The 12,652-nt window shown below is 37.7% G+C and overlaps 1 protein-coding gene across 1 annotated transcript in view; it reads left to right on the top strand.

The window, feature by feature from the left end:
- ADCY8 (adenylate cyclase 8) overlaps nt 1-12,652 on the top strand; it is a 122,164-nt gene that overhangs the window by 93,937 nt on the left and 15,575 nt on the right. Inside the window, 4 exon segments of the mRNA XM_069005492.1 lie at nt 3,860-4,061; nt 6,484-6,573; nt 7,920-8,098; nt 10,903-10,984. Of these exon segments, the coding sequence (XP_068861593.1) occupies nt 3,860-4,061; nt 6,484-6,573; nt 7,920-8,098; nt 10,903-10,984 (553 nt within the window).

The raw sequence follows: 12,652 nt of genomic DNA, 5'->3' as shown, positions 1-12,652 counted from the left end.
GCATACTCCCATCAAAATCTTAGCACAGATATTGGATTGTTCATCTGAGAGGTCATACTGTGCCAGCTTCAGTTTTGTTATGATCAAGCAGGCTTAGGCAAGAGACAAGAACATCAATCTTCCATTGAACAGCTACACTGGAAGAGTTTTTGTTGCCTATAAATTTATTGTGAACAAATACAAGGTCTCAGTTTCTCAGGCACCTAAGCAGGTTATGCTGCAATTTTGGATTTATATCCCAGACTTAGGTCTGTAGATGCTCCTTTATAGTACCTTAATTAAACAGCATGGGTCTTACATGTAAAGTTTGGCAGTCCAAAATAAGAACTAATGTTTAGTGTCCTCAGGCATGACCTCTTGAGGCTTGATCCTAATCTTTCTGAAGGCCTTAATCTGGTTTTGTTCAGAGCTGGGTCAGGCTAGGTCAGCAGAACTGGTAGGCTACATCTGCATATATAGACTATCTATATATACCTGGGATATAGTTAGAAACTATCAGTTCCAAATCAGATCACAGCCACTTGGCTTTGCAATGCAAGAAGGCTGTTGCAGAATATGCTGTACTGTGGGAAACGGAAGGAATTAATCTTACATGACTCTCTGTCAGTGTCCAGAACCCGGGATCAAAGTATAGCCATTGGAGAATGGGTCAATCTGAATCTCAAGGTGCCTTCTATCTGCATAAATATAAGAGACTGCTATGCAGTGAGATGAATTGTATCCAAAATTACACAGGTGATGAGCCCTCTTCACTCCCTTGAGTAGTTCTCCATGGACATGTTGTGCAGCTTATTGACTGTCCTTCCCTCATTTTTCAGAGGGCTCCAGCACCTCTCCTATGAAGACAGGATGAGAAATTTGGGGTTCCTCAGCCCAGAGCAGATTTCTGAGAGACCTTATAGGACCTTCCAGCACCTAAAAGAAAAGTGGAGAGGGGCTTTTTACAACAGCATGTAGTGATAGGACAAGGCAGAAGGTGTTCAAACTGAAAAAGAGTAGATTGAGATTAGATATTCAGAAGAAATTCTTTACTGTGATAGTGGTGAGGAACTGAAGCAAGTTTCCTAGAAAGGTTGTGGATGCCCTGTCCCTGGAAATGTTCAAGGCCAAGTTTAATGGGGCTTTGAGCAATCTGGACTAGTAGAAAATGTCTTTGCCCATGCCAGGGGTGTTGGAACTAGATGATCTTGAAGGTTCCTTTCAACTCAAACCATTCTATGATTCCTTTGTATTTTCCTAGTCAGAAGCAACTCTCAAGACATCATTGGATTGTGTCTCTTCTTAGCATTGGGACTTCCAGCAAGTCCAGAGACTCTTCCCACAAAACTTTCACTCACACAGGATGAAATCTATTTCTCCTGCTCCAAATTTTGTTTCTTTATTATTCACTCTTCCCTTCATAATACAGTTTGTTTTTATGGGCTATGTTGTTCCTTCTTTCAAAAGCAAGCTTTACTTCTGGGTAAGCTGCTGGAGAGCATGGGACTTTTTGGGGGAGTCTTCAACTCAGACACTAAACTCTGACAAACCTTGTTGGAGTGAAATGCTGACCCAAGTGAAGATAACTTTTCATACCAATGGTATATCATCAGAACAGTGTCAAAGCTATAGCTACACAGAAGTTCTCAATGAAAGTTAACGTGTAATTCTTCTTGTTTCAATTAATTTGGGAACAGAACTTCCATTTTCGTATTTTTCACATTTCATTCTAGTATGTTTTAAAATGTAGTTTAGTACTATGAAAAAAAATCTTTTTATGTATATATATATCTTACTTATAGCAGGTCAGACACGTTCCAAAAGTGAAACTATTAGTGATAAAATTGTTTCCTGTTTGCTATCTTTTTAACCCAACTTCTTTTCTGGACTCCTACATTGCAAATCTCATTTATTTTGAGGTTCTCAGAGTAACAGCTGCATTACTGTAAATTATTCTGAGGCTGAAATTTTGTTTTAAAAACCTTATACCTTAATCATTCTTCTCTGTTAGCTTGATTAATTTTAGTGGGTGATAGAGAAGAAAGTTTGAAGCAAATCGCATGTTATTCTGTCCTGTTACATTAAAGGAGTCATTGTGTGTTTGGATGATCAAAAATGAATATTTTTCAAGCAAATACTGTCTTCAAAACACCACCATATTTAATGTACATGAATCTCAATAGTAACAGCTGAATTAGGTCATAAAAAATCCAAACATTCTGGTGAAGACAATGTGCAAAATTAAGCAGACTAAAGCATACAGGAGTACAGTTCTGCACCTAAATCTTTTTCATCTTGACACATGTGCCTCCCATGTTTTTATGTCTTTTCCCCCAACACGACCAACATTTCCCCACATATACTCTGTCTTATGCCTACTTAAAAAACCCCTAACTCTTCCTTTTGAATCTAAGCAGTTTGGTTTATCCCATTTTCTCAAGGCAATTTCTACTAACATCAGTACTGTGAGTAAGATATACTCAGTTTTCACATAAAATACCCAGTGCATCTTTGGTGTCTCCTTAATGCAAATACTTTGGACTCTATCCATTAGCTGTAAACATGGTCAGAGCTGAGAAATGACAGCTCCAACACAGACTTATTCTCAAGCTTGTCCTGCTATGTCCATGTATCCTCTCCTGCCATTGTATCAGTGTGGTTTCCTTTTCTCCTTGTCTGCATACCTATTACATTATGGTGAGACTTTATAGAGCTGGGTTACTAGAAATTTTAATTACTTAATTCAAATCTTCAAGTTTAATTATTCTCCTTATAGTAAAAAGGCAAGGGAAAATGGAGTGAGGAGGGGAGAGGTTACAGAAGCAGTGGAGTTACTTTTATTTTGCATGGGTATGATCTTTGGGAAAAGAGACAAAGAAAGGCAATGACTGGCACAAATGGGGACCCAAAAAACTTGACGTGTGAAGTACTCAGTTCTTTCTCCTCAGTGAAAGAAACCAATTTACTGCATTTTCCAACCACGTAGGTTACTTGATTGACTTCAGGTCCCATGTTTAAGCAAGAAAAAGGAATAAATTTAAACACTATAATATTAAAATTAGGCTAAAATAAATTATGGGTTTTAATGGTATGGTCAAAGAAATTGAACTGCTTATTCTGTGTATGCACTTATCAATATTTGACTAAAGATCACATTTGCAGGAACAAAGTTTATGGGGTACACCGGACAAATTTTCATTTAAACATTTAGATAATGGAACACTTTTTCATATGTTTTATTTTAAAAGACTTCCATGAAAACAGTAGGTCAGTTCTTTTGCTTTTTTAGAAACCAACTAGATTATTAGCTGCAGTTGTCCCACTAATAACTAAAATGAGGGGTATCTTGCATTTCTGTAGTTATTATATCCTGACTTACTCCAGGAAACAGGCTGCATTATTGTACTCACTTTAGAGTCTATAAGCCTCAGTATGAGTTTGACACCTGTGAGATGATGTATACAAAACAATACTCTACTAAACACCTCCAAACCAGTCTGAGTGGGAACCAATTCATATACACATGGCATCAGGATCCTACAGGTTCAACAGAATTGCTCTAAAAAAACCTTAAGGGATGACTGAGTCACAAAAGAAGATACATTCCTGCCATTTGGACTCTACATAGACAAATAGAGGCACTGGAAATGATTTATTTCCCTGGCTTTTTCCAGTTTCCCAGCAAGGAACCGTGGGAAGCAATGGCAGACCTATGGGACAGGGGCAAAACTTTGCTCTCTCTGGGCTTTTATCTAAGACTAATTGTCCCAGATTTATGACAACCAAATTTCCTAGCCTTATCTGTTTACACATTTATTTTTGTTAGCTGTGGCATTGTACTGAGATTTAACGCTGGATTCTCTCTTTTTTTATTCCCCAGAGTGATACCAATGGTCATTCAGTTTTCTGTCCTGATTATGCTGCACTCTGCTCTTGTGCTGATCACTACGGCAGAGGATTACAAATGTTTACCCTTAATGCTCCGGAAAACTTGCTGCTGGATTAATGAGACCTACCTGGCAAGGAATGTCATTATATTTGCATCCATTCTCATTAATTTTCTTGGAGCCATCATCAATATTGTAAGCTTATAGGGAACCAAGGAACATTACACAGGAAAAGATGATTTATGAGTTATTAAGCTTGCTACAGGACTTGCTAACTGTGTCTATAAGCCAGCTGTGATTTAGATAACATAAAAAAGGCAAAGCATCACAGCTTCAGGAAATTCAATCCATTGCTTAATCTATGTATTTCTGAAATATCTAATTATTTCTCCCTCATGAGTATCATCTATTTTTAAGATCTTTTTTCTACTTTCTGCTCGACACATCCACCCTTTGAGGACCATTTGTAATTTTCTGACTTGCTGAAATACTTTCTTAAAGACTGTTAATCCTAAAAATGCTTATGGATATTAAATTCTTCCTCTCATAAATTCTCAGATCATCCTGCAGTTCTACTATTATTTAGATTACTAAGAAAAATTTAAAAAATTACTAAAATAATAATTTTTAAAACTCCAGTAGAACCCTGATTATCCTGATGTATTCAGCAACATGAGAGAGCTTTGCATAATTTAGGCAGATTATAATGTCAGACAACCTGACAGGTGCTGAAGTCTGAACCAAGAATGTGGTAAATGTCTCACTGATAGATCAAAAGTATCACTAATAGGAGAGTAAGTCAGAGGAAGAAAAATGCAGCCACTCATTTCTATCATTACAGAAAAATATACAGTAAATGTCTGGAGCTCCATTGGGCTGAAAACTTCCTGAAGAAAAGGACAGTGGTGCATTACAATATAAAACACTAAGCAGTGTTTTAGAATTTAGAGGTTTTAAAATCATGTCTAACAAATAACTTTCAGGAAAGATTTTGGTAGAATTAGTCTTGATCTTGAAACAAGATATCCATACCCAATTTGTTATCTCCTCTGACTTCTTCTGCATTGCTTTTTTAAGATTGTGTCTTCTGCAATCTTCTGGGTTGGCTAATCCAAAAACAATCAAAAGAAAATTATTACTTTTTACTGTCACACCAGTGCTTTTCAATAAAGCAGTAAACAGTTATATGTACTGTCATATATTTAGATGGACAATGACTTGAGTCACTGAGCCCTGGCCTCTATAGGAAATCACAACATTCATATAATCTCATTATTTTATATGTCAAAGTTCTCCCATAAAAATAGTTTGTTCAGGAGGGACCTGCATGCATTTAAGAACAGCTAATGCATCTCAGCCTTGCAGCTTTATGTGTCCACTGAGTTCAAATGCAGCCAGTTCAAGGGGTCTAAGACTCAGATGCTTTCTAAGAAAAGCCATACAGCTTTGGTTTCACCAGCAGGACAAATGAGTCTTATGAGTCTTAAGTGCATTCTTTTTTTTATAAAATTAAGTTTCTGATCCTGAAAGTCTTTTAAAAAAACACTGTACTTTTTCTTGTGAGATTCTGCCCTGCAGAGAGGTGCTGTACACCTCATAAACTTTCAGAAGGTACCATTAATTTTCTGGTGTCACAGAAGATTGCACAGCCAGCCAGGTAATACAACTGCATTGCAGAGATGGCTGAATTGCTGAAAGAACAAGCAAAAGAGTCCCAAGTTCAAAATTAATTAGAATTTAATGAAAATAAATTGGGCCTCATTAAACAAATTCTCTAACTCTGTTGGAAAAAAAGACCTGTAACTAGCTTGTACACATCAGGTTGATGAAAGGACCTATTATAAACAATCAGAGTAAATTGATATATATAACAGGAGACTCCATCTACTTGAAGTGTCAAAATATGAAACAATTAATGATTCTTTTCCTGCATTCTAAGACCATAATAAATTGCAACTCGACACTGCTTTTTTCTTTAATACTCTTGGTTGGAAATACCATTAAAATGAATGCAGGTCATAACAGCAAAAGGCAATATTATATTATCAGAACTACTGTTTCACGAATGAATTTTCATTCCCTTTCATTCTAAGCACCACCGTTGTTGTTCTGGGACCACATTATGTTTTGGTACAACCAGTTCTGTGTGATGTCATTGAAATTAAGGATAGATGTCCCATATCCAGAAGGATAACACTATCCATAGCAGATGAAAACAGCTTGCAGAAAGGGCACACATTCAATCTGATTTTATGCTCCCAATTAAATAATTTTCTCTATATTTTTTAGCAAAATCTAAGCATTTTGAGAGGTAATTCTTAAGAGTCCAATATCAGTCCTCTGGAAATCCCAGAGGAGCTCATCTTTCTGCTCTGACAAGAGAGCATAGGGAGGCTGTTAAGATGCTGAATGTCTGCAGCACAAATAGCTCCCCCTTTTCCATTCAATCTCCACAGTATGTCTCCTTACTGTCCATTTATTCAGTCCTTGGTGCCAGCTGGGGAGCTGGCAAGGAGAGCAGCAGGTCAGCCAGTCCCACCCCTGAACCCAGCCAAGCAGACAAGCAATTAGTCACCAGTGCACAATATAGCCCTGATTTTGTTTTATTTCTTCACAGCTATGGTGTGATTTTGACAAACCAATAGCCCTGAAGAACCAGACCTTCAATTCCTCTGCTTCTTTTACGGACATCTGTTCCTGTCCTGAGGTATTTCTGAGGGTACTTTTGAACCTGAAGCGTGGATCCACAAAGATTCTATGGAAACCACTACCTTCTGGTGGAGTCAGGGGCTCAACACTGTGAAGAAGGGAACATTTCCATCTAACCACAGGCTGATAGAAAAAGCAGAGGCTGGTTACAAAAGGAATTAACCTGATGATCAAATGGGGCATTGCAATCTAGATTGAACTTTTGAACTTTGTATAGAGCCTTTATGCTGGAAACACACCCAGCAATGATTCAATGAACGTAGTGCAATAAAACATACTACCTAATTTGTATGAATCTAATGGAGAGCAAAATTTCTCACATGGCAAAAACAGCAGTTAGATTGCTGTGGTTATTTTACGTTTGCTTTTGGAGAAAAAAAGAGATAGAAATCCTCTCTAAGATGAGCAAGCAGGCAACAAAATCAATGTGTTGGTCATGTGTAGATAAGAGAAGTATGTTGCTTAGAAAGTCATATGGCAGTGTCATGATAGTGCCAGCAGTATGCTCTAAACAGCAGGGATGCAGACTTTCCTACAGAGAAGCTATACTAAAGAAAAACTGTACTCAGAAAAATGAATACGATCACTCCTAAAGCTGTGTGATCAGAGTTAATTTAAACTACGTTTGGACTGTGGGTGTTGATGTTGCTATTTTAAATCTGAAGAGCTCATGACCATGATTGTCTCTCTCTATCCAGTATCAGCTGCATGGATTGCATTTGGCAGATGACTAATCATTGAGAAAAATAAGACAATGAAGAGATTAGAAAATGAGATACAAATAAAACTTCCAGGCATCACATTTTAAGAGAGTAATGTAACCAAGCTAGACCTGCAATATTAAAAATTAAAAAAAAAAAAAAAAAATAGAAAAAAATGCCCAAACCTGTGGCTTTATGCTCTCTTCAATAGCATGGGAAAAATTAAAGCAGAAAAATTATTCTTCCGTCCTGATTAATGTGAGTCTTGTGGAAATTCAGAATCCAAAGGAATATAAACTGTTTTCTCCCAGTTAACTTTTTATTAGCAAACTAATGCATGCAGCATCTCTTCCTTTCCTCTTTTAATTACAGAGGATGCCATTTCCCTCATAATGAAGGGAAAATGCCATAAAGACTCAGAAAAGGATTTCTGTTGATGTGGAGGTGCCATGAAAAAATAGAGAATTTGTAATTTCACATTCTATTTTAGCAAAATGCTTATTTTCAAAGTGCCCTGGACCCTAAGAGGACTTAGCTGAGCACTGAAATCCAAAGCAATCTTTCTATACTTCTGGTCACTTGATAATTTACATAGATGCTTATCTCTGATCCCCAAAATTAACCAGTGCTGTTTTCTGTTCAGTATTTTGTCTTCACTGGTGTGCTGGCAATGGTGACTTGTGCAGTTTTTCTTCGTCTCAACTCTGTCCTGAAGCTGGCAGTACTTCTCATCATGATTGCAATCTACTCTCTGCTGACTGAGACCATTTATGCTTCCCTTTTTCTGCAATATGACAACTTTAACCACAACGGAGAGTAAGTGTTCACAGCCCCCTTCAGAAACTGCTTTTTCTTAAGGTGATGGTTCAAGTCTTGCCAGAGGATGAGTGTATTGGAGAGCACCACAGTTAAATATGGAGTGATAGTTGCTACAGGCAATGACTAATTAAAAGTTGCTTATAATGTGTTTCTTTCTCAAGCCTTTTTATTAAAGTGTTCATTTTGTGAGGACGTTTAAATATTGGGCAGGGTTTCTTTTTTATGTCTCCTACAATCTATCAATGTTGACTAAAAATATGCATTGCAATGCACATACCTTGAATGTTTCTATTCTTGAAAGCTCCAGAGATATCCATCAAAAAATTCCCCCCAATTTAAGAAAACAGGAGTAAGCAATTGATTTTTTAGAATAAAATCCAAACAGATAATGTGAAGTTGTGAAATATATAAGAAACACGGGAGTGATCCTGTTTTTTAGGAGAGTGTTTGAAGGACACACTCCTCCTCCTGCACCTCCCAGGCTTCCTTCCTAGCAAGAGTAACTGAAGAGAAGGACAGAAGAACCACAATAACTTGCAGAGTCAGAGATGTTATGAGTGTTGCAATAACTGAATCTAGAGGAGCAGTAAATTAGCTCATTCAGGAAAACACCTCTTCAGTCTTTAAATCTTCACCAACGTGGTATTGCAGTTGCTTGTGCTTGTAAGTACGTGCCAGATGAAGATGTTCAGAGTCAGAGAAAAGCAATTAATTCTCACAACAGCCACTTCCTTACACATAGCGAGGCTCTGCATGCATATCTTTCCTTGCTCGCTTCCTACAGTAGCAAGGTACCAGAGATTTGGGGTGTAATTCCTTTTTCTAATACTAGTTATCATCCTACAGACATATCATATATTCAGAGCAGACCCCAGGAAATCTGACAAATGGCAGTAAGCAACACTTTGGCTAAGTAACTAGAAGTAGAAATCATGATAATTGTCACTAACCAGGCATGGCAAAGATTCTCTTTTGTGTGACAGTTTTGAAGAATCCAGAGTAGCCTCTATTCCCCATGTCAGTGAAACTCTTTTGTGACTGTTATCACAGAAAAGCAAGAAAGAGACAGGAATAATCTCTGGAGTAGCCAACAGCCCAGGACATAGGGAAATCAGCCGAGATGCTCCTCTCTCACGACAAGGGTATGAACTTAAGCTCTGATATTAAGGAGAATAAAGTTCAAGACTGTGTACCCTGAATTTTTTTTTGGTTTCTTGCTATATAAACCAGCTGAATAAAAGGGTTTGCAACTCCCTAAAAAACTCATCCAGCTATGGTGGCTATACCTACAACACCACAATATACAATAACAGATGAGTTCATAACTAAGACCTTTAAGGCTCTTGCCTTTAGCCAGTGTACAAGGGGTCCTTTTGGAATGCATTCTTTTGAAGGTCGTATTTCAGACAACTTCAAAATAGGAAACATTTTAATTCCAGCATATTTGCAGATGACAAGGATGCTTCCTGCTTGCTCTTGCTCTGTATTGATGACTCAGCCCATAGCAGCATATTTCCAGCACAGTAAATTAATCAAGACCACAAAGTCAGTTCAGTTATCTCTCTCACAAGAAAGTTTCCTTTTGGTTTAGTCTCCAGCAAGTTCTGCTCTTTCTTTCTCCAATTTCTCTGTCATGGGAGTCCTTCTCTGAAAAATATCATCCAATACTTCTTTAAAAATTACTACAGAAAACAGATCGAGTGTCTGGACTTTGGTTTGTTTTTAGATCTCAAGGTAGATTAAAGATTGTCCCAAAATCTCTTCCAACTTCTGGTCATCATTTACTAATTTTTTTTTTTTTTCAAATTTTCAAGGTTTTATCATCACATAACAACTTCCTTTTCTCATCTCCCTTAAACAAAATAATTGACAAGTATCCTTGTTCAATTCATCTCCAAATTTAATTTTTTCTCTCTTTTGTTTTACTATAAGTTTGACTCTGTCAGTTCCCCAACTTCTTTTGTCTTCTCCCTGGAAAACATGTTTTTTTAAAAAAACCCTGGCATACAAAGATACTTTCATCAGTTTTTATTAATCTTTTCACATAACTGTGATTTCTCCATATTTGAAACCCCCTGTTACTGCTTTGAACCCCTTTCACCTTATTTTGTTACATTTTCTTTGTGCTTCATACAGAGCACCTCATTGATTTCATACAGCCAGTACCTGCTTGGCTCATCTTTGCTTCCTGTGGTCTGCAAGGGTTTCCTTTACCTCCCTTGTCACAGGCCTCTCTGGTCTCCACTTTGTAGCTCAGTAAAGCCAGTCCTAGCTACCGTTTGCCATTTTTTTTTGATCCTCTTTTAATCCACACTTCGTTCCTGTCATCTCCAAACCCTTCTCACAATATGGGGATGTTTAATTTCAGCTCCTGCCTTGGAGTTCATCGTTTATCTCTAGCCTTATTCACTGGGCTTTTACTTTCACAGCCTGGAAGTTTCCCTTTGTCAGCTCTCCCTCAACCCTTCCCCCTCAGGATGCCACCTCCTGCACTCCACAGGGGCTGTTTACCAAGCTCCCAGGAAGAGACTGACTGACACACAGCTTGCATATCACGCTTGGAAGTGAAAGCTCATCACCTCCTGTGTACCTCCTGTAGGCTACAATTTAGTTACTTAAGACGTGTCACCAAACAGGGAGCTCTCCAATTACACTCCTCTTAACTAATTACTGCTAAATTACATTTTCAAATACAGGGGATATTTTAAAGGGCAACAAAAACTACCACTTATTAAATGAAATTTCTGAACAATTACAACATTGACAAATAAATAACTGTATTTTACTTTGGATTTTTTTTTTTCCAGCACAGACTTCCTGGGCACAAAAGAGGCATCTTTACTACTCATGGCAATGTTCCTTTTAGCTGTGTTTTATCATGGCCAACAGGTAAACATTTTCTTCAACCTTTCCCTTTGTCCTTGCTATTACAAGATGTGACAACAATTACTTTTAAAATACCAACTGCCTTTTTACCCTCTTGAGCATATGACCTTTCACAATTTAATAAACCATATGCAGAATCTGATTAAAGAAAGCCCACATCTGACACTGCCTAGCACTCTTAAAGAACATGTGCAACATTCTATTCAGCAGTACTCAAATTACATTGCATTTTTGAATTGAAGGAACAAACCGGATGCCATTATTTTAGACACGTGCAGTTCTGGAGGGACGTGACAGCTTCAGTGTACTTGAGTAGTCAAACCCAAAATAAAGAAAGGGAATAAAAACCAGTAAATAATGAAACTACAGTGAAATAGCTTATTATGTTTATAGAGAAAAAACAACAGGCTCAACGAAATGAGGAAAATCTGGGTTAACCACCAGTACTAACTCATCTGTGTCATGGACCACTTACAAGAATCATTTTACATGGACCTAGATCTTAACCAGGATTTAGTGGCCTCAAACCTTTAGGATTGATATCCTCAATGAGGAATTGAGCAACTGGGTGTCACAGGAATACATACACGATGCACAGGGAGAGAGAACTGTGACAATTTTAGATTTAAAATAACAAATGCATTGAATAAAAGCCATCAAAAGCAGGGTGTTTTCTCTACAGCATTTCTGGTTCTCAAGCTCTGGGTGTCAAACATGCTGAATTGAGGCAGTTTCTGATCACAAAAAGCAAGGGGGCTGCTCTATTAAAGCAAGTACCAAGCACAGTTGCCTTTAGACATTGTTGACTTGCCTAAAGGTTTCACCCTCAACACCATTAGACTGAGGAATACCAGCATTTCTCAATCCTCCCAGAGTGAGGCAGTAAGAGAGGAATGATGCTGTGATGAGTAGGACGGTGTTATACACTCTAACTTTCTAAGCTTTCCCAAAAGTTACAGCCTCCATTCCTTCCACAGGAGAGCAAAAAGAAGCCAACACCTAAATATTCTATTAATTTTCCTACTGTTTATCTTCTTTTTGAGGAAATGAGGTATGAGTGAGTAGAGCAAGCAAGGGATGAAATGCATTTTGCACAATGTGCAGGTTTAAATTTGATGGAAAGCAATGCACTGTGACATATCTTTATCAAAATATATTTTAGGAAAAATATGGAACAAATAAGAACTGAACAACCCAAATTTATGATAAGCCTTACAGTATTCCCAATGATTATTAACATATGTCAAGATAAAAATCTTAGGCTTGGGAATCAGCCAAGGTACTAAGAAAAACAACACCGGAGGAGTTTAGAGAGAGCAAGAATTAGGCAGAAGCCAGGCAATGCTCTTCAGGATCCCAATCCTGAGTGTAAATGTCTGTCTTCTACAAAAGCCTGATCTGGGGTGTTTAAGAGTATTTTCCAGCCCAGCAGCCTTTAAGCAGAGCACAAGTTGTTTTCCACTTTATTAACCTTTCTTGTTCCATAAAACAGGGTGGCTGCACTAAAACGGCCTTTGGAAATGGTCCCTGAGATGTGCTAACTCCTGCATGTTCTCCCAAATGACCCATAATCTCTGTCAATTTAACAGCATCCAACGGTGGTGTCCAGGAACATTTCATTGTATTGCTTAATTTCCTGTTATAAAGTTAACCTAAAGATCTCTATATGGT

Source organism: Aphelocoma coerulescens, chromosome 2 (genome assembly GCF_041296385.1).
Source record: "Aphelocoma coerulescens isolate FSJ_1873_10779 chromosome 2, UR_Acoe_1.0, whole genome shotgun sequence".
In the NCBI taxonomy this organism is placed as follows: Eukaryota; Metazoa; Chordata; class Aves; order Passeriformes; family Corvidae; genus Aphelocoma; species Aphelocoma coerulescens.
The sequence above is the reverse complement of the archived record's forward strand: the minus strand, read 5'-3'. Positions and strand labels throughout refer to the sequence as shown.